At 60.8% G+C, this 22,773-nt stretch overlaps 1 protein-coding gene across 1 annotated transcript in view; it reads left to right on the top strand.

The window, feature by feature from the left end:
* Positions 1–20,949, top strand: part of ARHGAP44 (Rho GTPase activating protein 44) — a gene marked incomplete at its 3' end in the record, with an annotated part of 28,216 nt that extends 7,267 nt beyond the window's left edge. The window contains exons 2-20 of the mRNA XM_082008263.1: positions 3,007–3,046; positions 6,181–6,285; positions 6,367–6,443; positions 6,955–7,066; positions 7,971–8,047; positions 8,832–8,949; positions 10,385–10,453; positions 10,531–10,612; positions 11,450–11,577; positions 11,723–11,834; positions 14,297–14,378; positions 15,066–15,146; positions 15,230–15,343; positions 15,482–15,573; positions 15,873–16,053; positions 16,595–16,612; positions 16,892–17,114; positions 18,801–19,503; positions 20,804–20,949. Of these exons, the coding sequence (XP_081864389.1) occupies positions 3,007–3,046; positions 6,181–6,285; positions 6,367–6,443; positions 6,955–7,066; positions 7,971–8,047; positions 8,832–8,949; positions 10,385–10,453; positions 10,531–10,612; positions 11,450–11,577; positions 11,723–11,834; positions 14,297–14,378; positions 15,066–15,146; positions 15,230–15,343; positions 15,482–15,573; positions 15,873–16,053; positions 16,595–16,612; positions 16,892–17,114; positions 18,801–19,503; positions 20,804–20,949 (2,560 nt within the window). The remainder of the gene's footprint in view (positions 1–3,006; positions 3,047–6,180; positions 6,286–6,366; positions 6,444–6,954; positions 7,067–7,970; positions 8,048–8,831; positions 8,950–10,384; positions 10,454–10,530; positions 10,613–11,449; positions 11,578–11,722; positions 11,835–14,296; positions 14,379–15,065; positions 15,147–15,229; positions 15,344–15,481; positions 15,574–15,872; positions 16,054–16,594; positions 16,613–16,891; positions 17,115–18,800; positions 19,504–20,803) is intronic.
* Positions 20,950–22,773: the final 1,824 nt, after the last annotated feature.

The raw sequence follows: 22,773 nt of genomic DNA, 5'->3' as shown, positions 1-22,773 counted from the left end.
CCGAGGCGGGGGAAGCACGGGGACCCCCACCCGTCCTCGCGTGGGGTGCTGGGGGGAGCACGGTGCGGGGAGGGCGAAGAAAGCACAAACCAGAAAGGATTGTTGAAGAGGAAGGGCTGAGTGGAGACGCTCAGGGTTGAGCCCGCTGAAGATGCTTTGCCAAGATCCTCGGAGAGACGCTGCCATCCCCATCCCGCCCCCAGAAAAGGCAGCGGGATAATATTTCTCCATTTTCCCCGGGGAAATCGCTGGGTGCCAGGGAGGTGGCACTGGGGTGCTGGGGTCTCCTTGAGCATCTCTGAGTGCCGGCAAGGGCTCAGCACCCCAAAAATACTCCCCAGGCAGGACGGCGCCCGGGGCGGGCAGGAGAGTCTCCGTCTCCCCGGCGGGGCGTGCGTTTTGCTGCAAAGCGTCGCTCGCTGCAGGTTTGCAGGATGGCTCGTAAAACCATATAAGCTCCTGTAAAACTGTATTAAACTTCAGCCTGAGACTTTAGAAACAGAACGGGTGTAATGGGATTCATCCCGGTGGCATTAGCCGCACGGAGCTATGATGCCATGCGATGTCAGTGGAGTAGGATGATGTTATTTTTTAATCCTACCAGGTAAAACGGCTTGGGCTGGGCTTTCTGTGGGTTTGGAGGCGCCGCTCGGTTCTCGCACTCCTGGATATCATTTGCAGGCTCTGGGGTGCTGCCAGCGGGAGCACGCACAGAGGCAAGGGGGATTATTTGTATTTTTTTGGTGCATTCTGGAAAATTAATAAAGAGCTTTAGGTGGGGTGGCAGGACATCGGCAGAGCCACGTTATCAGCAGGACCGTGCGTACGTACAGGAGCAGGATCCGTCCCACTTGCAGCTGCTGAACCACAACCCGAAGCTGCGGCCGCGGGGCCTGCGGGAGCCCTTTGCCGTGGCTGCTGCCGGCATCGCCCGTCGGGTCCAGGTGCCCCGAGGCAGGAGACTCGTCCCCTGCTTTGGCTTTGCGAAACACCCCGTGGTGGCTTTTGGGGCCGTGTTTTACTCCGTTCTGCGAGACGAGGCGCGGGAGTGGGGTGATGCCCGGCTCCGGATGCCGGTGCTCGGCGCCGGCAGGACGCAGTACCCGGCTCCCACCGCCGCGAGCGACGCCGGTCCGCCGCAGCCCTGCCCCGTGCCCGTGCCAGCACCGGTGGCTGCAGCAGAGCCCCCCATCCCCGCCGCGAGCCGGAGGGGAGGAGGAAGCATCTCAGCTCCCACCAGTGCCAGAACCAGGCGGGGAAACCCGTGCTCCCACGGCGTGCCCGTCGCTCGGCCGCGTCCCTGGGCAGCTGTGTCAAGTGGCTCCAGCATCCTCTTTGCGTATTCCTGTCCATAAAACGTTGCAGCCTTCCCCCCGCTCCCTTTTTAAAGCCAAATTAATCGCTGGCAGGCTCCCCAGGCTGCGTAAGCACCCCGGGGTGTGGTGGGCTGGCGCAGGTGGCTGTGCCGGGGCCGCCGGGGCTGGGGGATGCTCTCCGTTAAAGCCACCGAGGATTCTCGCGCTGAGGAGCAGAAGAAGACCAGATTTTTGTTCTCCTGTTTGAAACGTCGTTTTCCGCTTCCCGAATGCACGTCGGAGCGTAGCACTGTGCAAACCCCTCCCTCAGCCCGGCTGGAAGAGTAGGAAACGAGCTAAAACCATCGCTTTTGGGGAAGCATTTTCCCAATGGGGCAAGGACAGGAGGGACTTCTTTCTCCCCCGTGTTTTTTTTTAAAGTTTGGAAAAGAGCTCAGGGGTGCGGAGCGAGCGGCAGGGCTGCGCGGTGGTGGGTGCATGACGCTCGCCTGCGTCCCTGCCGCGTCCTTCTCCTTCGCGATGCTACACATTTATTTTAATACCTTCTTTTTTTTTTTTTTAATTAAAATAAATAGGGATTGGGGTTTTTTTCATTTTTAAAACCAACTTAAATCAGACACTGGGACAACTTTCATATAGAAACTGGATTAATTTACACTTGGTGCATTTGCGGATGAGCCCATGGACCAAGCCCTGCCCTGGCTGGCACCGCGGCCGTGCCGGGCTCGCTCTTTGGACCTTGCTGTGCCTGTGCTTATTCCTTATTTCCGCCCTTTCAATACTTTGCTCAGTCTCTGAAAGCTGAGAAACCCACTTGGATAGCAAAAAGCAACCCAGGCTCAGGCAGTAAAGGTATTTTTTTAGGAAGGATGAGAGCACCGAGCTTTCGTTGTTTCGAACCTTTAGGGACTAATGGGCCAAATCACAACTCTGCCCCAGCGCGTCTTGACAGGTCATTCTTCAAAGAGAGGTGATGCACTAAAGCTGTAAAAAACCCTGAAGAAAACGAATACATGATCCAGAGCGTGATGGTTTAAATAAGCCTGAGCAGATCCGGTGAGGGGCGGCCGCAGGGGCGTGGTGGGCAGGGACGCTGCGGGTCCATGCGTGGCCGAGGAGGGTCTCGCAGCGCATTTGCGTCTCCTCCTGCATCCCCGGCGCTCCTCGCTAGCAAAGGCAGCGGATGACACAAGCTCTGGAGCGGCAAATCCAGCTCCGCCGAGCAGCGGGGAGGGTTATGGCGAAGCCACGGGCAGCAGCTGCCGCCGCAGATTCAGTCGGCCGTGTCAGACTGAAGAGGCTCAGTCGTGCGGACGGGTTGTGTCCTTGAAATCCGTGGCGCTGAGGGTTTCGCGCATAGACACACTGCCTCTGCAGCACCGCCCGCATCCTCCTGGGAATTTAGCATCCCTGTTTTGCTGGGTGTAATGGAAAAATAAGGGGGAAATTGGGGGAGGACCCTAAATCGGTGCGGGACGTGGCACGCTCACAGTGAGCCGTGAAGGTGCTCCATCCTTTACTTATTTAGGAGATGAGGTGATGGCTGGTGGGACCAGAGAACCTTGAATCACCGGCTGCATCCCAATGGAAAAGCACGTTCAGCCGTGCCCGGTACCACGGCGTGCAGCCCCGGTGCTGCCGCGTGTGCCGGATCCTTTGCCAACGCTTTATGTTCTTTCTTGTCTTGCAGGGCTGAGAAGACGGAGGTTTTGAGTGAAGATCTCCTGCAGGTGAGGTCCCCTGCAGCTGCTCCCACCCACGCCCAGGGTACCCGTGGGTGCTGGACGCGGCAGCAGCTCCGTGCCGGTCGTGCCGCCGTGTCTCGCAGCGATGAGTTGGGCTGGGAGGAGGAGGAGGAGGAGGGGATTGGGAGCGTGGGAAGCAGCGTGGTCTCCCTCCTGCGCGCCCTCCCAGCCCTCTCCCAGCCTGGTTTTCAGGTCAGCTGGAATCGGATCCCGGCTTGCCTCCACCGGGGTGGCCACCCGAGCCGGCCGGCCGGATTGCGGGCGCCTGCGTCTCCGTCTGTGCTGCAAAACCTGCCCTGGGGACGGGACACGTGAGAGCAGAGGACGGTCCCCAAAGCTGATGGGTTGGGCAACTTCGGCAAAACAGCCTCAGCCAAAAACCTCGCGTGGGGCCTCGGAGCATCGGCTGTGACGCGCAGGTCACGGGCTCTCGGGGACGCCTCGGCTCAGTGCTTTTTTTCTCCAAAATCCCAAATAACAGGTCAGAGTAAGAGCAGGGCTGCCTGGATGCCCAGGGGAGGGCGGCAGCTGAGAAGGCGCCAGCGAAGGGATGTGACTTCGTGAATCCATCCCTTAATTCACGAGCTTTCTAACTTACGGATTCTCTAAATTGTGTGACTTGTAACTCGTGCACCGAGGAGCGGAATCCTTGCCTAGCCCTCGGGGGGTGCTCGGCCCTCCTCCGTCGCGCCGCGGGCGTCCCCCGGCCCCAGCTGCTCCGGCTGCTGTCGCATCCGCTGCAGGAGCCGGTTTCGGGGGTAAGCTGACGTATTTACACCTCCCAGCTCGGGGCTTTGGTCGGTGCCGCTGCCGTCGGTCAGCGGACTCCGCAGAAGCAGCCGGACGGCCGGGGCGCGAGGGCGCTGGTGGCGGCAGGCGGCGGCCCGCGGGTGACCGCGGCCCAGCTCTTTCCGGCCACCGAGTCCTGCCTGCGTGTTGTCCACGCTTGGGCCTAGCGGTGCCGCTCCCCGCACCCGCCGGGCTGTGGCAAGAGCTGAGGATTAGCCGCCGACGCGGGCAGGGGTGGAGCGAGCCCTCCGAGAGGGGTGAGGCAAAACCGCGCCGGACGAGGGTGAGATGAAGCTCTGTTTGCCGGCGTCCCAGCCGCCCGCGCCGGTCGGTCCCTCCCGCGGCCTCTTGCCGCTTTTCGGGGGATTTAGCAGCCGTTTCCCCCGCGGCTGGGACCAGCCCACCCGTGCGGGCGGGGGTCCGGGGTCGCTCTGCGCTCGCGCCGGCACCGCGCGCCGGCTCGCGGGGCGGCGGGGGGTTGGTTTGCTGTTGGGCAGCACCATCCTGGCCGTAGCGTCCCCGCCAGGCAGGCCCCGGCCTTCCATTTGTGTCGGGGGGTTTTAAACTTTTTTTTTTTTTTTAACTTTTTTTTTACTTTTTTTTAAACTTCACCGGCAGGACCATGCTGGGCAGGCCCCGGCGACGCGTCCCGCTGTCCCCCGGCGCGGGCCGGAGCGGAGGGGAGCCGAGCGCTCTCCCCGCCACCAGCAGCCAGAGGGAACATCAATAATGAGCCTTTTTTATTACTTAATTTTCATTTTGGGGGCGTTTCTCTTTGCAAGCTCTGAGGTCTCCGCGACCCCTCGGCACCGAGGGCCGCACCTTGCTCCGAACACCCCGGCGTGCCAGAACCGGCGAGGGCGCGCCGGGCTTCGGCACCGGTGGGGTTTGCGTCTTTTGGAGGGGTGGGTAATTCCGCGGGGAGGGTGGTGGGTGCTGCCTTGTCTGGGTGTCTCCCGAAGAGCCAGACGCGTGCGCGGGGTCTGTCTGCAGGGGTGGGGGGGGCCCAAACCCTTCTGGGTGTCGTATCGAATTGGCTCTGGTTCAGCTCGTCTGTACGGGGGTGCGCCCGTCCGTGTGCCCTTCTGAACGTCATACCCTGCCTTTCAACGTATACACGGACAGGTGTATATAGCTGTATAAAAATGACATTATTTACATAATATACGTTAAAGACATTATTTCTGTATCATATATATGAATTGTAGATATACTATCTATATAAAATTATATAGATACACTTTATATATCATATCTGTAAATTGTAGATATACTATCTATATAAAAATGGTATATACACACACATATACACACGTGTCCGTGTATATGTTGAAAGGAACATGTGTATGTTGCAGGGATAGCAGAGGCTGCTCTGCCACAGCCAGGCATCGTGGAGATCTATTATTTTTATTGTATAATATATAAATATTATAGATAATATTATAGATATATACTATATATTTAGTGTTATTTATACTATTTAAATAATAAACATAATACTATTATAGTATATACTATACAGTATAATATATGATAGATTATATATAGTATATAATAGTATACAATAGTATATAATAGTACGTATTATGTAATATATAATATATAATAATATTGTTATTGTGTTTATATGTAATATATATTATTATATACGTATACATTATTATGGTGGCGGAGGGCAGCTCGGCTCGAGCGCCGGGCTCCCGTGAGATGCCTCCTGCCTTGAGGACTCCCTGCAGGCTCAAGCACTTCTCCCGCTTCCCCCGGGCAGGGAGTATTTTATTTTCCAGATTATTATTTCCCAAGATTTTAGGCTTTAGAGGATATCTTTTTTTTTTCTCCCCAGCTTGTTTCCCAGGATTTTGAAATTTCCATGTTTTCCCCTGAGTCTCTCTCCTTCGGTTTTCAGCAGCTCTTGGTTGCTTACACTCATCCGGCTGCGTTTGGGATGAAATTCTTCATTTAATCAATGCGGAGGCAAATAAGGCAGTTCGCCGCGCCAGGCGGGAGCCGCAGCCCGTTTGGTCTGTGGCGCGGCTGGGGGCGGACACCGCCCGCCCTCGCCTCGGCACGCGGGAGCTTCGGGGGCTGCTCCGGATCGGGCCCCCAGCCTCGCTCGGGGTGTTACGACGGGGCAGCACCAGCCCGGTGAAACCTTCCCCGGCTTAAAGCATCCCCGCCCCGGGGAGGTGCTGGGCTCCGGGGCTGTTGCATCCGACGCAGCAGCGACTAAAATGGCTTTGATCGAAAAGCAAGAAGTCCCTTAATGTCCCTGCGCGGCGGGTGCGGGAGCAGGCGGGAGACCCCAGTGATGGGCGCCGCTGCATCCGCAGGTGGAGAAGCGCCTGGAGCTGGTGAAGCAGGTCTCCCACAGCACCCACAAGAAGCTGACGGCATGTCTGCAGGGCCAGCAAGGTGTGGACGCCGACAAGCGCTCGGTGAGGTTCGGCGGGGCTTTGCGGCCGCGGGGCGGGCTGCCGGCGGCGGCGGGGTGGGAAACGCAAGCGCTGTCTTTGCAGAAGAAGCTGCCGCTGACGACGCTGGCGCAGTGCTTGATGGAGGGGTCGGCCGTGCTGGGTGACGACTCTCTGCTGGGGTAAGGGGGGCCCGGGTCTCCCCCCCTAGCGCTCTGCTGCCGCCGGGAATCGCCGCGGTGCCTGGCCTGCGGCGCCGGACAGCGAGGGGGTTGCGCAGCGGTGTCGGAGGCGTGGGGGGTGCTCCTGCCATCTGGGTAGTCCAGGGGCTTCCTTCATTCTGCTCCTTGCGACGAGCCGGGGTCCTTTAGTCATCCTCACTGACACGCAGTATGCGATGTAAACCGTATATATATGTGATGTAAACCGTATATATATGTGATGTAAACCATATATACATGAAGAAAGTTGATACAATTTCAGACTATAGTTGATAGAATAGTTAGGGAATGAGATTTTCCTAAGACCCAGGCTGCCTGCGGCCCCCCGGGCTGCCGCCCTCCCTCCAGCCCTCTGCCCCATGTTGCTGCCGAGACCCCCAGGGCCTTTGGGTGCCCATCGCCCACCCCCGTGGGCGCAGGATGGGTGCCCGTCGCTCGCCGCCGGTGCCCAGCCCTGCCGGTGCCCTTGCAGGAAGATGCTGCGGCTCTGCGGGGAGGCGGAGGACAAGCTGGCTCAGGAGCTCATCCACTTCGAGCTGCAGGTGGAGAGGGACGTCATCGAGCCCCTCTTCGTGCTGGCCGAGGTGAGCGGCGAGCGGGGACGTCCTCGGGCCGGGTGTCACCGCGCCGGGGACTGGCATCCGACACAAGCCTTGGGGGAACGCGGGGTTCCACTGCTTTGGCGGCGTGCCTTGGTTCCTGGCCCCTGCGAGAGACCTTCCCCCTTCGAGGCGTTTGCTAATTGCTTTAATTGGCAGGCAGAACGCGCGCTTCAGCTGGGCTGGCTGCTGGGGCGGTGGTCCCTGCCCGGCCCCTTTGCCTGCCCTGGCTGCTCCTGTGCTTTTCTGCCTCTCCCGAAGGCAAAGGCATTAACGCTCTTATTTCGTACCCGTTTCTCCAAGCTCCAAACACATACTGTTGTTGTTTGGGATTTTTTTTTTTTTCCTCCTTTTCCTCTCTGCTGCCAACCTTGTTTTTCTATTTTACCCAAAGCTTTCCCCCCGCCGGCTTTTACACCTTGCAGCATGTCCCGGCCTTGGTTCTGGTTTTACCTTCCCCGGCAGAAACAGCAAGAGCTTTACCGCGCTGCCGGTGTTACCAGGGTAGGGGAGCAGAGCCGGACCACAGCTTTATTTTGACAAATCCTTTGGCAAATGGTGCCCGCGCACGGGGAGGCTTTGCATTGCCATCCCCAAAAGTCCTTTTCCTGCCTTCATCCCGCCCCCAGTGCAGGAGGCTTTCATCCCCAAAGGATGCTCCTCTCGGGAATGTGGGTTCTGCGGTCGGGGCTGTCGGGGGGTGGCATAGCCCGGGTGAGGACACGGAGGAGGGACGAGCCGTGCCATCTCCCCAATGATGTTTAAATAAGGAGCTGCACCCTTATCTGCCCAGCTTGCACCAGCCCAAACTCCCAGCACCGCAGTATGACCTGCCCCAGACGCCGCTCCAGGGACGTTTATCTCCTCTCGTTCCTGTGTGTTGCTGCAGGTGGAAATCCCAAATATCCAAAAGCAGAGGAAGCACTTGGCAAAGCTCGTGCTGGACATGGACTCCTCCAGGACGCGGTAGGAAGTGGCTTCAGAGCTGCTTTATAAAAAAAATAGAAATTCCCAAGCCCTGGTACCGCAGCTCCCTTGGGACAATAAATCTCAGCCGTGTCACCGTGTGCCTTGAAGTCAAGCTCTGCAATGAGCCAAAATTTCTGCTCTTGCCTGCAGAATCTGTAGAACCCTCTTCCTTGCCTGCCCTCTGCAGAAAAGAGTATTTTTTTCTGGCACAAATCTCTATTTTTTTTCCTCTTTTCCCTATCTTTCTGAATTCTCATTTGATGACAAAGAGCCGGGTGCTCCTGCCGCTGTAGAGCAGCGCTGGGGTGGAGCTGGGATGACCCTTGGGATTGTCCCATGTCCCAGAGGCTGCGGCGGGACCTGGCAGGCTGTGCTTTGGGTTTTGCCTGTGGCCATTGAGTTGGCCAAGCCCCGCGCATCGTGGCATGCCCTGCAGAGAGGTTCGGGAGGTGTTGGTAGTCCCCAGCGTCGTGTCCAGGCTCTCTCATCGCCTTCCTCTCTCCTCCCGCCTGGATGAGGCTCGTTCTCTCGCTGAAGAGAATTGTTTGATTAGAGCCCATTGCGTGCAGCCGGCTGTGCGGGTTGGGGATGTTCAGGGTTGAGAGCGGACACGGCATCCCAGCTTGGGTCGGGACCACCTCTGCGGCGCTCAGCCTTGGCGACCGCGGTGGGCTTGGCTGAGGAGGGGTCCCTGGGCTGCCCTCCAAGTCCATTGGGATCCAACCACAGCTCTGCGTGGGTCCCCGTCCCTCCTCGTGACAGCTCTGCCCGCTCTCCGCAGGTGGCAGCAGTCTGCGAAGTCCTCGGGTTTGGCCAGCAACCTGCAGCCCTCGGGCGCCAAAGCCGACGCTCTCAGGGAGGAGATGGAGGAGGCGGCCAACAGAGTGGAGATTTGCAGGGTACCCGGGGGAATTGCCCCTTGCTGGGGTGGGGGGACCTTGGCATCCCTGGCATGGCACAAAACCTGCAGCCTCACCCTGTTCTTCACCCTCTTCATACCCCATTGCCTGTGATAAACCCTCCTCCGGCTGGTCCCCGTGCCCAAACGCAGCCTGGTGGCAGTGGGTGATGCCAAGCAGGGCGTCCCCGGTTCCTCTGTTCCCATCCTCCATATCCCGCTGGAGCCGGAGAGCATCCCATTCCCAGGGGACCGGTCCCAGCAGGAGCTGGTGAGCGCAGCACCGAGTAAACCCGGCCCTGGCACAGAGACCTGCCGGAAGTGCCGGTGCGTGCCGAGCCCGTGCGTGCCGAGCCCACGCGTGCCACCCGGCCACGTCACCCCCCACCAGCCTGCGGGAGCACGACCCACCCAGCTGGTTGTGTTGGGTGGGAAAAGCGTCCGAGCGAGGGGGGACGCTGCTGCCAGCGCCTTCATCTCGGGCTGCAGGATTCAGCGATGAAACCCACAGGCAATTTTCTCCAGCTTTAAATTCCTCCGAGGCAGAAAACGCAAGGGACTGGGCGAATCTTGCGCTATAGGTTTTGAGCAGGAGACGAAGCTGGGTGCATGTCTCAAATCCTGGCTCTTTCCTCCAGGGGCATGTGTAGCCTTTAAAATCCAGTCCCAAACTCACGCTGTCTCCCCCCATCTTAGAGCGTCGCAGCCCCACGCGCCCAGCAATTCCCAGCAAACCAGCTGGGCCAGGAGTTGCTCCCCCATGTATTCACCGTAGTGCTGGGGGATGTTGTGACGGGGACGTGCTTGCAGCGTTTTAAAACCCGGATGGTTTTCCTCCAGTTGAGTTATCCAAGGGGATTCTCAGGAGGGAGCAATTTGGGAAGTGGCAAAGCCTATTTTGCAAACGTGAGGACAGGGACGTGTGTCCAGGTGTCGAGGGGCTCTTTACAATTTGGAGCAAGAAGCACCCGATGCCCCGTCAGTCTGGCCTGCACGCAGTGGTCGGGACGCTGCCCGCGGCAGCCGAGGCGTGCGCGCTGCTTCGCTGCGCAGCAATTAGCCCTGTGGGTAACGAGCCACTTGCACACGAGGAGGGACGCGGCGAGGTGCTGGGACGAGGAAACTTGGGGTTTAGTTTGCCCTCTTCAGCCCGCCGGGACGTGCAGCCTTTGGCTGACAGGTTGTTTCCAAGTAACTCTCGCTTCCAGGGAGCTCGTTGCAAGGTGCCGGCTAATTGTGGGCTCCGGAAAGCCCCGCAGTGCTGCCGTGTGTACAATGTCCCAAGCACATCTCGAGCGGGTGCTGCAACGTGCCACGTCGCACGTTGGCTGCTGGTGTGACCAAGCCGGTCCCTCCCAGTGGCCTCCGAAAAGGGCCATCGTGGTGGCATCAGGGCAGCAGGAGTGGGATGGCGACTAATTCTCTGCTCTCCGCAGGACCAGCTCTCGGCTGACATGTACAATTTTGTGGCCAAAGAAGTAGACTATGCAAACTATTTTCAAACCGTAAGTGCCACCCATCCCTGCGGGACTCGCCCGGCCCCGGCCGTAGGGGTGACAGCCGGTGCCGTCTCTCCCCACAGCTGATCGAGGTGCAGGCAGAGTACCATCGGAAATCCTTAGCGCTTCTGCAGAACGTCCTGCCTCAGATTAAAGCCCAGCAGGGTAAGTGCCCGCGGGCTCCGTCCCGCTCCTGCACGCGACACCGAGGGCTCTGCCTCACGCCGGAGCCGTGCGGGGCTTCGTCGCAGCAGCCAGCCGGCTGCGGCATCGCCCCGCGCCATGGCGTGGTGCTGGGTTTGTGGCTGAGCATCCTCCCTTTGCTCGCCCCGTCTGCATCCCGCCTGCCCCGGCACTGGGGAGGGAGTCCCCGTCCCACTTGGTTGCGGGGGGCAGGATCCGGCCAGCTTCGTGGAGGTGGGGGGGAAACCTGCCCCAATATCCCCACCGAGCGCAGCGCCGGCGGTGGGAACCCAGCGCCAAGGGGGGCCCTGGGGGCTCGCTTTGCGGTGTGCAGCCTCCGTAGGAGCTGGGCTGGGAGACCGAGGTCGGGGAAAGCCCCACGCCGTGGCCCCGAGCGCGGCGCATTCCCCGGGGCAGGGCTCGGGGTGCTGCCGTCCCTGCAGCGGGGCAGGGAGTGATCTGTATTTTATTTTTTTCTTTCGATCCCACAAAATATTCCTGCCTCAAACTGTGATGGAAGAAGGGGGAAAATATTGCAAAGGTTTGCCTGTGATTGCTCCCCCCGGAAAACGTTATCCAGCCCCTTTGAAATGTCCCGTGTGATGATTGGAAAACATTTTGTTTGGATTTCGTCTTTAAAAAGCACTTCCCGAGCCGCCCAGGACAGAGGTGCGGGGTCCTGTTGTTTTAGCAACACCCAAACGGAATATTTTGCTGCCGAAATGCTGTGATCCAAGGGCCTTTCGGGGAGGGGATGCCGGATCCGGCACCGTCCCCGCCGTGTCCTCCCCCTCCTCTCACCCGCTCTGCCCGTCACAGAGGCGTGGATGGAGAAGCCCTCCTTCGGGAAGCCCTTGGAGGAGCACCTGGCCGTCAGCGGGCGGGAGATCGCCTTCCCCGTGGAGGCGTGCGTGACGATGCTGCTGGAGTGCGGCATGCAGGAGGAGGTGGGTCCCATGCCCTGCCACCCGCGGCTGGGCGTGATGGGACGGGATATGGGTGTCTCCGAGGTGGGGACGAGGAACCCAGGGGGCTTTGGGGACAACCCCGGCCCCAAGCTTTGTCCGATGCTCTCCCGTGTCTTCTGCGAAGGGTCTCTTCCGAGTGGCTCCCTCGGCCTCCAAGCTGAAGAAGCTCAAGGCCGCCCTGGACTGCTGTGTGGTGGACGTGCAGGAGTACTCGGCCGACCCACACGCCATCGCAGGTAGAGGCTGCCTCGGCGCGGGGGGGTTGGTGGTGCGTGGGGTGGCCCATCCATCCTGTCTCAGCAATGGTGTGGCCAGCAGGAGCAGGGCAGGGATCATGCCCCTGTGCTCGGCACTGGTGAGGCCGCACCTCGAATCCTGCATTCAGAGTTGGGCCCCTTACGACAAGAAGGACGTTGAGGTGCTGGAGCGTGTCCAGAGAAGGGCAACGAAGCTGGTGAGGGGTCTGGAGCACAAGTCTGATGAGGAGCGGCTGAGGGAACTGGGGTTGTTCAGTCTGGAGAAGAGGAAGCTGAAGGGAGACCTTATCGCTCTCTACAACTACCTGAAAGGGGGTTGTGGTGAGGTGGGTGTCGGTCTCTTCTCCCAAGTAACCAGCGACAGGACGAGAGGAAATGGCCTCAAGTTGTACCAGGGGAGGTTTAGACTGGATATTAGGAAAAATTTCCTTACTGAGAGAGTGGTCAAGCATTGGAACAGGGAGGTGGTGGAGTCACCATCTCTGGAAGTGTTCAAAAAACATGTAGGTGTGGCACTTCAGGCTATGGTTTAGTGGGAGTGGTGGTGTGGGGTTGATGGTTGGACCTGACGATCTTAAAGGTCTTTTCCAACCTTAGTGAGTCTGTGATTCTGTGATCCAGCCCCCAAGCACCAACCGTGAGCACCCAGAGGGTGGTCATCAGTGGCATGAAGTCTAGCTGGAGGCCAGTAACCACCGGTGTAGTCCAGGGGTTGGTACTGGGTCCCATCCTGATTAACATCTTCATTAACGACGTGGACGGCGGGGTGGGTTGGCCGATGACCCCAAACTGGGAGCAGGGGCTGGTGCACCAGAGCCGTGCTGCCAGCCAGCGGGACCGGGCCAGGCTGGAGAGACGGGCTGAGAGCCCTGGTGCAGTCCAGCAAGGGGAAGGGCCACGTCCTGCCCTCGGCGGGGAAGAGCCCCGGGCACCAGGACACGCTGGGGCCGCCCTGCTGGGAAGCAGCTTGGCAGAGTCGGCCCTGGGGGTCCTGGAGGAGACCGAGCTGACTGTGGGCCGGCAAGGTGAAGGCGAATGGTGTGCTGGGCTGCACTGGGAGGAGTGATGCCAGAGGTCGAGGGAGGTGATCCTTCCTCTCTGCTCAGCACTGCTGAGGCCACACCTGGAGTGCTGGGTCCAGCGCTGGGCACTACAAGAGAGACATGGACATGCTGGAGAGTCTCCAGTGAAAGGCCATGGAGATGATGAAGGGCCTGGAGCATCTCTTCTAGGAGGAAAGGCTGAAGGAGCTGGGACTGTTCAGCCTGGAGCAGAGAAGGCTCAGGGGGATCTCAGCGATGCATATAAATACCTGCAGGGAGGGTGCAAAGAAGACAGAGCTCTTCCCAGTGGTGCCCAGTGCCAGGAGCAGAGGCAGTGGGCACCAGCTGAACCACAGGAGGCTCCCTCTGAACATCAGGAGACACTTTGTTGCTGCGGGGGTGACCAAACACTGGCACAGGTTGCCCAGGGAGGTGGTGGAGTCTCCATCCTTGGAGATACTCAAAAGCCTTCAGGACATGGTCATGGGCAGCCAGCCATGGGTGGTCCTGCTGGAGGAGGGTGTTGGACCAGATGATCTCCTGAGGTCCCTTCCTACCTCAACCCTTCTGTGATTTGTCCCAAAGCCTTTGAACAGCAAAGACAGAATATATGGGAGGACAAATGCAGGTGCAGAAATACAGCTCTTGGTGAAAGTTCAGGAGTTGCCATCCACTGAGGAGCACAAACCCCGACCCGCACATCCACTCCCTGGCCAAGGGCTCGAGCAGCATTTTTGGTCACAGGCGAGGAAGAAAATAGGAATGTGATTGTAATCTGCGGCGGCAGCGGGGCCCTAATGAGGGTGACGCTAATGAGGGTGACGCTGATCAGGAGAGGCTGCATAGGAGCAAGGAACGGTCAGGAAGATTCACACTTGTTATCGTTTACCATCTTCTCTCTTACCTCTTCTGCAGCTAAGACCCTCTCCAAGAACAGATCCAAGCCCATGGGGCTGCTATTAAGCATTAATTGGGTTTAAATGCCAGTCAGCTGCTCCCCCCCGGGGCTGGGCTCTCCGGCGGGTGCAGGATTGGACCCTGGTTTCCTATTGACTGCAATGGCAACGTTCTCCCAGCACAAGGAGCTGTGAATGTCCTAGGCAAAAACGGGTGCTGGAGAGCTGGGTGAACGCCTGGTGGAGGCAAAAATGGTGGAGGGAATCGGGGGGGTGCTCGGAGGGACTAGGTGGAGGTGGCAAGGTGGCTGCTGGGGGTCAGGGGGTGCTACAGGCTCCACCAAGCTGGAGGGACTAATGGGTGCTTTGGGCCACTTTGGTGGGGAGGCTGGGAGGGATGCCGGTCAAAATGCCAAGGAGCGAAACCACTCGATGCCCGTTGGCCAGTGCCACCCGTGGCACTTCCCACGGTGCTGAGCCCCGTGTCCCTTGTGTGCCACAGGAGCCCTCAAGTCCTACCTGCGAGAGCTGCCGGAGCCCCTCATGACGTTTGAGCTGTACGAGGAGTGGATCCAGGCCTCCAAGTGAGTCTGGTGCATCTCCCCCGTTCCTCCATGACACGGGCGGTGGCATCTTGGGTCCCCATGGATGGTTTGGAGGCTGTGAGTTCTTTCTGACATGGTTCACAGCATTTGGGATGTTTCCTCCGGGGTCTGAGAGCCAGGAGGGCTCCTGTGACGCTCCTTGAGCATCCTGGGTCCTAGCAGTGAGGGTGGCCCTGATGTCCCCTGCCCCGATGTCCCCTGCATGGTCAGGGAGGTGGGGGAAGGAGCATCGCTTTTTAGGGTGGGAACCACCTCAGTGGTACCGGAATATGGGTCTGACCACGTTCCCCACGTGCCCTGGAAGCGCTGGAGCACGGCAGGGACATGGCGGTGGCTCGGCAGAGGGGACAGTCCCCGAGGGTGGCACGTGAGGGTGCGGGCTGTTGTTTTGGGGAGCTGTTTGCAGTGATTTCCCCTTCCAAAGTGAACACATCCCCAAAACACAAACCCCGGGGGGCTGCATGGAGGCGAGGAGAGGAGCAGCGTCCAGGCTGCGGCCAAAAGGTTTCCTTCTCCTTTTGGATGGGTTTTTTGGATGAATTTACTTATATAACGTTGGCAGCAGCTTGAGGGTCTCGCAGGGTCCCCAAGGGCAGGGCTGGCGGGGTCGAAAGCCCTGGGATTGGGTGGGGATGGGGGATGACCCTCTCACCCACCTCCCCGCAGCATCCCGGAGCAGGAGAAGCGCCTGCAGGCTCTCTGGAGCGCCTGCGAGAAGCTGCCCAAAGCCAACTACAACAACATCAGGTGAGCCTGGGGCCAGCAGGACCCGGGGAGGGGATGGAGATCCCGCGATCCCGCGCCGCCGACACCTTGGCTCTGCTTCCCAGGTACCTGATTAAATTCCTGGCCAAGCTGACCGAGTACCAGGATGCAAATAAAATGACACCGAGCAACGTGGCCATCGTGCTGGGGCCCAACCTCCTCTGGCCGCAGGCGGACGGGTAAGGTGTCTGGCTGGAAGGCGAGCGTGCCAGAGGGATGCTGGGGAAGGGGGCGAGGAGGGGTCCGGGGCCAAAATCCCGCTGGGAGTAAGGCTGGGCTGCGGTGGGGTCGCTGAGCCGCTGCCCGCCGCCTTGCAGGAACATGACGGAGATGATGACGACCGTCTCGCTGCAGATCGTGGGCATCATCGAGCCGCTCATCCAGCACGCCGACTGGTTCTTCCCCGGAGGTAGGCTGCGCCCTGCAGCCGTGGCGGGGTGGGATGGGCCTTGTGGGGCCTCCCGGCCCTCCCTGGGGAGGGGGTGCTGAGCTCCCATATTTATTTTTGCCAGCCCCCTCTGCTTGCCTTGGCTTGGGAGGGCGGGCGGTGCTCAGGCAGAGATCTGGCAAGACTCAACACAGCAGTGAGCCCAACCCAGCTGCTTCGGGACCCCCCTGAGCATTCTCATGGTGCCAAATACCCCCATCGCACCCCTCACTGAGGACACACAAGCCAGCGCCCCCCCTTTCTCCTTCCTCCCACCCCAGACATCGAGTTCAACGTGACGGGCAACTACGGCAGCCCCATGCACATCAACCACAACGCCAACTACAGCTCCATGCCTTCCCCGGACATGGACCACGCCGACCGCCGGCAGCACGACCAGGCGCGGCGGCCCCTCAGTGTGGCCACGGACAACATGATGCTTGAATTTTACAAGAAGGACGGGTAGGGTCTTTGCAGTGCCAGCGTTTGGGGAGAGGGAGGTGGTGGCATTGCTGCCACCCGGGGCGGCGTTTGGCACTGAGCCGGTGGAGGTTGGGTGGTCCTGGCGTGGGAGGACCCCCATGCTGGGCTCTTGAGGATGCTCAGGTGAGCCTTGACGCCTGCCCCCAGCCCGCTGGAGATGGGTGCAGGTAGCCCGTGGCGTGGCACTGGGGCTGTGCCGTGAGGGTGTTGGGTGCCCTGGTGTCCCCGAGGTCTGCGGGCTCTGCTCCTGGGGCAAGCTCTCCTCTCGCAGCCTGTGCGTGCCCCCCGCCGTGCCACCTCACAGGGACCACAGCTAGTCAGATCGGCTCCGGAAACCCCCCAGGGCTCCCCCCATCTCCAAAAACCATCCCGAGCTCTCCCCGTGACCCTCCTGCCTCCCCCCCACTGAGCCCCTTGACCCCGCAGCTCCTTTTCCGAGCAGCGGGCTCTCGCCCTGCGCACGCACTGTCGACTTTTAAGGGTTTTTTACATTAATAATTGTATGTTTCTGCCCAAGCAGCCTTAGGAAAATCCAAAGGTACTGTACCCTCTGCCGCGGTGCTGGAAGCGTGCCGGGAGGGTGCTGGGAGGGTGCGGGTGCCTGCTGGTACCGGGGAAGGGAGAGGTGGCCGGTGGGTGACACAAGGCACACATCCCACCCTGCCACCCCTGCCCTACTGCCATGGAGGTTTCATTCCCAGCGGCTTCCCGGTGGAAGAGGCGTTTTTAGGGTCCCCAGAGGGGCTGCGACGCGGTGCCGGTGGTGCCCTCCCGCCAGGCGCCTGCTGAGAGCCCGTCTCTTGTGTGTGTCCCCCAGCATGGGCGTCAGGGTGATGGACACCTCGTGGGTGGCCCGTCGAGGCACCTCAGTGGTGCGCAAGGCGTCCTCCACCCCGCCGGCCGCTCAGCCCCCCGCGCCGCCCGCCGAGCTCCCCGCCGCGCCCCACTCGCCCATTCCCGAGCAGTCGCCGGACATTTCAGCCACCCCCTCCCCGCCTCCCACCAGCTTCGGCTTCCCCCCAGGAGCCGAGCGGACGAGGTAAGGCCACCGGCACCCCCGGGTCCCCAACCCGGGCATCCTCCCCCGGTGGGGACGCCTCCGCAGCGTCCCCGTGTCACGGGGACTGCGCTGCCTGCGGGGGATTTCCTGCGGGACCCTCGCCCAGCTCGCGGCGGGTACCGCTGGGCTGTAGAGACGTTTGGGCTGGGGGTGCAAGGAGAGGCCTAACGGAGCCCGGCACCCCCCGGCACCCCCTGAGCCCTCCTTCCACCCAAGGTCAGGGTCTGACTTTAATTTCCACGGGCCAGATGGGAGAAAGCACCTAAATTCCACTTTTCTGCCCTGCGGCTGCCTGCGAGCCACACTCTGCCCCGGGGTGCGCCCATGGGTGGGGGTGGCACCCCCGGGTGGGTCGTGCCGTGGGGCCGGATGCTGGCGTGGTGGGACGAGGCGGGGGGGCTGCGGCACCGTGGGGGCTCTGCCACCGCTGTCCCCTCTCGGCGCTTCTGCTCTTCTATTATTTTTTTTTCCTCCATTTTATATAATTTTGGGGCTTTTTGATGGCGTTTCTGGACATCTGGCGGGTCCAGCCGCCCGGGCCCCGAGGACGAGCGGGTCCCCCCGGCTCCCAGCCCGGTCCCCATCCCCCTGCAGCCGGAGCCTTCCTCCCCTCCTCCTCCTTCTCCTCCTCCTCCCGGCTGCTCGCCCCTCACCCTGGCGCCAAGCCTTGCTCTCGTCGCCTCCCCCTCCCCCCGTGGCACTGCCCCCCAAGCGCCCCCCCCGAGCCCCCCCCGCCCGCCGAGGTAACCGCGGGGACCCCCAAACCGGGCCGGGGGGGTCGGTGGCCCCGCCACTCTGTCCCGGGGGGTGCCGTGGGTCCCGCAAGCGCGCGGGGGGCTGAGAAACGCCAGCCGAGGTAAAGCCCCGGCCCCCCCCGGCCCCGCCCGGGGCCGCGCTGCGGGCGCGGGGGAAGAGCCTCACGGCTTCCCCTCCTCCCCCTCCTCTTTTTTAATTTCCTTCTTATTTTCATTATTCGGGTTTTTAAATTTTTATTTATTTTTCATCTTTCATTATTTTTATTTTTATACATTTTTAATATTATGTTATTAACTTTCTTTCAGTTTTATTTTAATTTTCCAAATTTTAAATTATTTCGTCCTGGTTTGTTTGGGGGTTTTTCCTTTTATTTTTATCCTTTGAATTTTTCTTTTTTCTTTTTCATTCTCTCTCCATTTTACCTTCCAGTCACTTGTGTATTCTCTTCTCTTTTCTTCTCTTTATTTCCTTGTATTGGTTTTATTTTTTATTATTATCATGATGATTTTTAACATGTTTATTTTTTCATCTTTCATTCATACTTTTAAAAACATGTATATTATGTTATTAACTTTATTTCATTTTTATTTTAATTTTCCAATTTTTAAATTATCTCATCCAAGTTTGTTTTGGGGGGGGTACTTTTTTTTTTTCTTTTTCATTCTCTCTCCTTTTTACCTTACAGTCTCTTGTGTATCTTTTCTTTTTTTCTTCTCTTTTTTAATTTGCTTTTTATTTGTTTTATTATTATTCAATTTTTTACATATTTTAGGTTTTTTTGTCTTTCATTTATAATTTTTCATTTTTTTAATTTTCTATTATTAATTTTATTTCACTTGTGTTTTAATTTCCAATTTTTAAAGTATTTCGTCCTGCTTTTTTTTTTTCCCCCTTTTCTTTTTGTTCCTAGATTTTTTTCTTTTTCATTCCCCCCACTTTTGCCCTGGGGTCACCTGTGCTCTGTTCTGTTCCCCGCTGCTCCCCCCGCGCCCCCAGCGCGGTGAAGCCGCCGGAGCTGAGCCGCGGGGCCGGCGCGCACGGAGGCGGCCTCGGGCCGGGCAGCGCGCAGCCCCCGCCCGCCGCGCAGAGTCCGCAGGCCCCGCGCAAAGGTAGGAGCGGGGCCGGGGGTGGCGGAGGGGGTCCCCGCGCTCGGTGTGACCCCCCCCGCGCCCTGACCCCCCCTTGTCTCTGTCTCGCAGCGGCCAAGAAGCTGGCGCCCGTTCCGCCCCGCGCGGCCGCGGGGGAGCCGGGGGGGGGGCAGCCCTCCCCCGCCAGCCTCTCCCCCACGTCCCCAAGCACCCCCTCTGCCTACGGCCCCGCCGCCCCCCCCGGGCCCTGCCTGCCCGCCGGGCAGCCCCCCCCGCCGCCGCCGCCCCCTCCTCCTCCTCCTCCGCCCCCCCCTCCCCTCCTGTCCCCCCTCCTGCCCGCCCCCGCCAGCGCCGCCCCCAAGTCCCGCCCCACCCCCAAGCCGCGGCCGCGGCCCGCGCTGCCCCCCCCGCCCCAGCCCCCCCCGGCCGTCCCCGCGCCCCCCCCGGCCCCCCAGCTGTCCCCCCAGCCGCCCCCCCAGCTGCCCCGTCTGGACGCCGCCGGCCCCGGGGACGGCGCAGTGACAGGTAACGGCGGCGGCGGCAGCCAGACCCCCGGGCCGCGGGGCGCGGCGGGGGGCACGGGCAGCGGCTGCTGTCCCAGCGCCCGGGAGGGCGGCCCCGGGGGGGCGGCGATGTCCCCGGGTGGGTGGCAGTGTCCCCAGGAAGGTGGCAGCATCCCTGGGAGAGTGGCAGTGTACTCGGGAAAGTGACAGTGTCCCTGGGAAAGTGATGATGACCCCAGGAAGGTGACTTGGGAAGTTGGCTGTCCCTGGGAAGGTGGCAGCGTCCCCGGGAGGGTGGCCATGTCCCTGGCAAGTCAGAACTGTCCCCAGGAAGGTGGCATCGTCCCCGGGAAGCACCTGTCCTGACCTCCCTGCCCTCGGGTTTTGCTTGTGCCCTCCCCGCGGGGTCCCTGCAGCGGTGGGGGCTGCGGTGATTGAGGGGGGTGATCAGGGTGATGCTTTGGAAGTGCCAGGTGGCATCGGGGATGCCAGGGGATACAGAGGCCAGGGGAGTGTGGGGCCGGGCACGGCTGGGAGCCCCCCAGCCCTGGCCCAGCCGACCATGTGGCCCACAGGGCAGAGGGCTCTGCTCCTCCGTGTGCCCGCCCTGCCTGCGAGGGGGGGGCAGCACGGGTGGCAGCGAGCCCCCGGGCACCCGGCAGAGCCAGGGCTAGGCATCCCCGGGCGGGCAGCCTGCCTTTGGTGCGGCCCTGGCGTCGCACCCAGGCACCACAGTGGCCCCAGTATTGCACCCCAACATTGCTGTGGGCCTGGCACGGCACCCTGGCATGGCACCCTGGCACCTGTGCAGCCCTGGCATGGCACCCTGGCACGGCACCCTGGCACGGCACCCTGGCACCTGTGCAGCCCTGGCATGGCACCTTGGCATGGGTGCAGCTCCCCCGCCACATGCCCTTGGGAGCTGCTGCGCGTCGCGGGGTCCCCGAGCAGGCAGCAGAGCCGGGCAGGCACAGGCGGAGGTGCTTTTTCTAGCTGGGGGTGGGTTGCTCCGGTCTCAGCAAGGGACGGCGGTGACGCCACCCACCTCGGGCTGTGGGTCACCCTGTGTCACTTCATGGGTGCTTCCCCACCCTGCGGGTCCCTCTGTCCCTCGCGAGGGGGGACAGCGGTGTCGGCTGCACTCAGTGGGAAGAGGGCAGAGCGCCATGGGCACGGACAGTGTGCGGGGACAGCGGGGCTGGTGTCAGGCTCTGGCGAGGGTGGGCTGGCACAGAGCAGGGATCCTGGTGACACCCCTGGTAGCAGCACTAACAGGAGGTGTCCTGCCACCGCCGCATCCCCCTGACTCTGCCCTCCTGCAGGTCTGCTCCGTTTTGAGGTCCCCTCCCTCCACATCCCCCCGGATGCCGCCTTGCGCCGGGACCTGCCGGAGCCACCGCAGAGACTCTCGGGGCCAGGCCCGGCTGCCCGGCAGGAGGAGGAGGAATCGGAGAGCACAGCCCTATGACAGTGTCCCTGTCCCCAAGCTCATCCTTGCGGCACCCAGGGGCCAGCAACTGGCCACCAGCACCGAGGGCCACCGGCACGCCAGTTTTGGGTGGCAAAGCGCCCAGTTTGGGGGTGGTTGCTGTTCTTTATTTCATTTTTTTTCGCCTTATCCAGACTTTGCCTTTCAACTGGGTGCCTGCGTCGTCCCCCCCACCCCGCAGCACCCACAGTCCTGGGGTGACACCACCATCTCCTCCGTGCCCGGATGGCGGGTGCCACCAGGTACCGACCAGGTGACAACGAGCTCGCCGGCGCTTTGCAGCGGGGTTTCATTTCTTCAGCTTCTTCCCCCTCCGCTTGTTTGCCGGAGCAGGATGGGACCTGACCAGCAATAACCTGGGGACGCAGGGTGTGGCCCCCCCGGGCTCTTGGGGTGCCGGCGGGCAAGGACGCATGTCCCTCAGCACCCACTGTCCCCGTGGGTTCGTGGCTTTGGTCGTGCATGCGAAGACAAATTAACCTTTTATCCTTCCCAGAGAGATAAGAGAGGTATATATATATCGGCAGAGATATATATATATTATATATTTGTATATATATAGAGAAAAATTCTATAGAGATTTGTTTTATTTGGAGCCATTCCCACCCACCCGGCGCACAGAGGGAGACTGGAAATGGCAGCGCTTCGCCCCCCGCCCCGCTCGCGCCGTGCCCCTCGCCCCAGGCGGGCACCCAGGGCACCAGCACCCCAAAGCAATCAATAAATCGTGTGCCACTCGCTGTGAACTGCCCGGTGGCGCCGGCGTTTGGTTAATGCCTGTGTCAGCACCGGCAGCGCCGTGCCCGGCCGTGCCGGTGGTGGTGAGGGGTGTTTGGCGGGAGGATGTGGGGCTGGATGAGGGTTGGGGGGGTGTAAAATGGGGGGAGGGGGTGTCTGTGTGGGATGTTGGGGTCCTGGTCCTGTGGGATGGGGCAGCGCCACGTGTGGGGTGCTCCCAGCTTGGATTTGGGGTCATCCTAGCCCAGATTTGGGGGGGTCCCAGCCTGGATTTGGGATGGTCCCAGCCCAGATTGGGGCCCACTGGTGGGTTCGGGACACAGGCTCCTGGAAGGTGCTTTGCTGTCAGAAATGGGGCTTAATGAAGGCGTGGGTGAGAAAATGATGGGGTTTGCTCTCTGTGGGCTGCCAGGGTCCCAAGGGATGGGGTAGCATCAGGCCTGGGGTGGGCTCAGCCTGGATTTGAGGTGGTCCCAGCCCAGAGTTGGGGTGGTCACAAACCCCAGGTGGGCACCAACCCAATTGCGGTGGGTCCTTGCCTGCGTTTTGGGGCCGAGCAGCGTGTGTGGGGAGCGGCATGCCGCTGGGCAGCGGCAGACGGGCAGCGGAAGGGCTGTGTGGCACCAGGGGCTCCCCCAGCCCGGTGGGATGGGGTGGGGGCCGGGAGCCCGCTTTGCAGGATACAGAGGGGCATGTCCATGAGGCCCCTCTGGTGGAGGAGAGATTGGGAATTCCCCACCCCAAAAAGGGTCGGCCGGCCGGGAAGGGTCGCGCACCCCAAGCAGCCCCCATGCAAGCCCTGGGCTCAGCACCGCTCCCCCAGCACCCCGAGTTGAGGCTGGGGGCAGGGGGGGCTCATGGGATGCAGGGGCTTCATGGGGTGCAGGAGCTGCTGAGGCTCTGTAGCACGTGACGGGTCACAGGGAGCCCCAGGGCCACTTCCGACACCAGCAGCTCTGGGACCTGCTCCAGCAGGGTGTCAGGGACACTTGGGCTGGAGGGAGCCAGAAGGTCTCGGATGTTCAGGTTGGGTCATAAGGGGGGTGTCAATGCCCCCCACCCAAT

This window comes from Phaethon aethereus, assembly GCF_964289735.1.
Source record: "Phaethon aethereus genome assembly, chromosome: 18".
Taxonomy (NCBI): domain Eukaryota; kingdom Metazoa; phylum Chordata; class Aves; order Phaethontiformes; family Phaethontidae; genus Phaethon; species Phaethon aethereus.
This window is presented reverse-complemented; position numbering and strand designations above follow the sequence as displayed.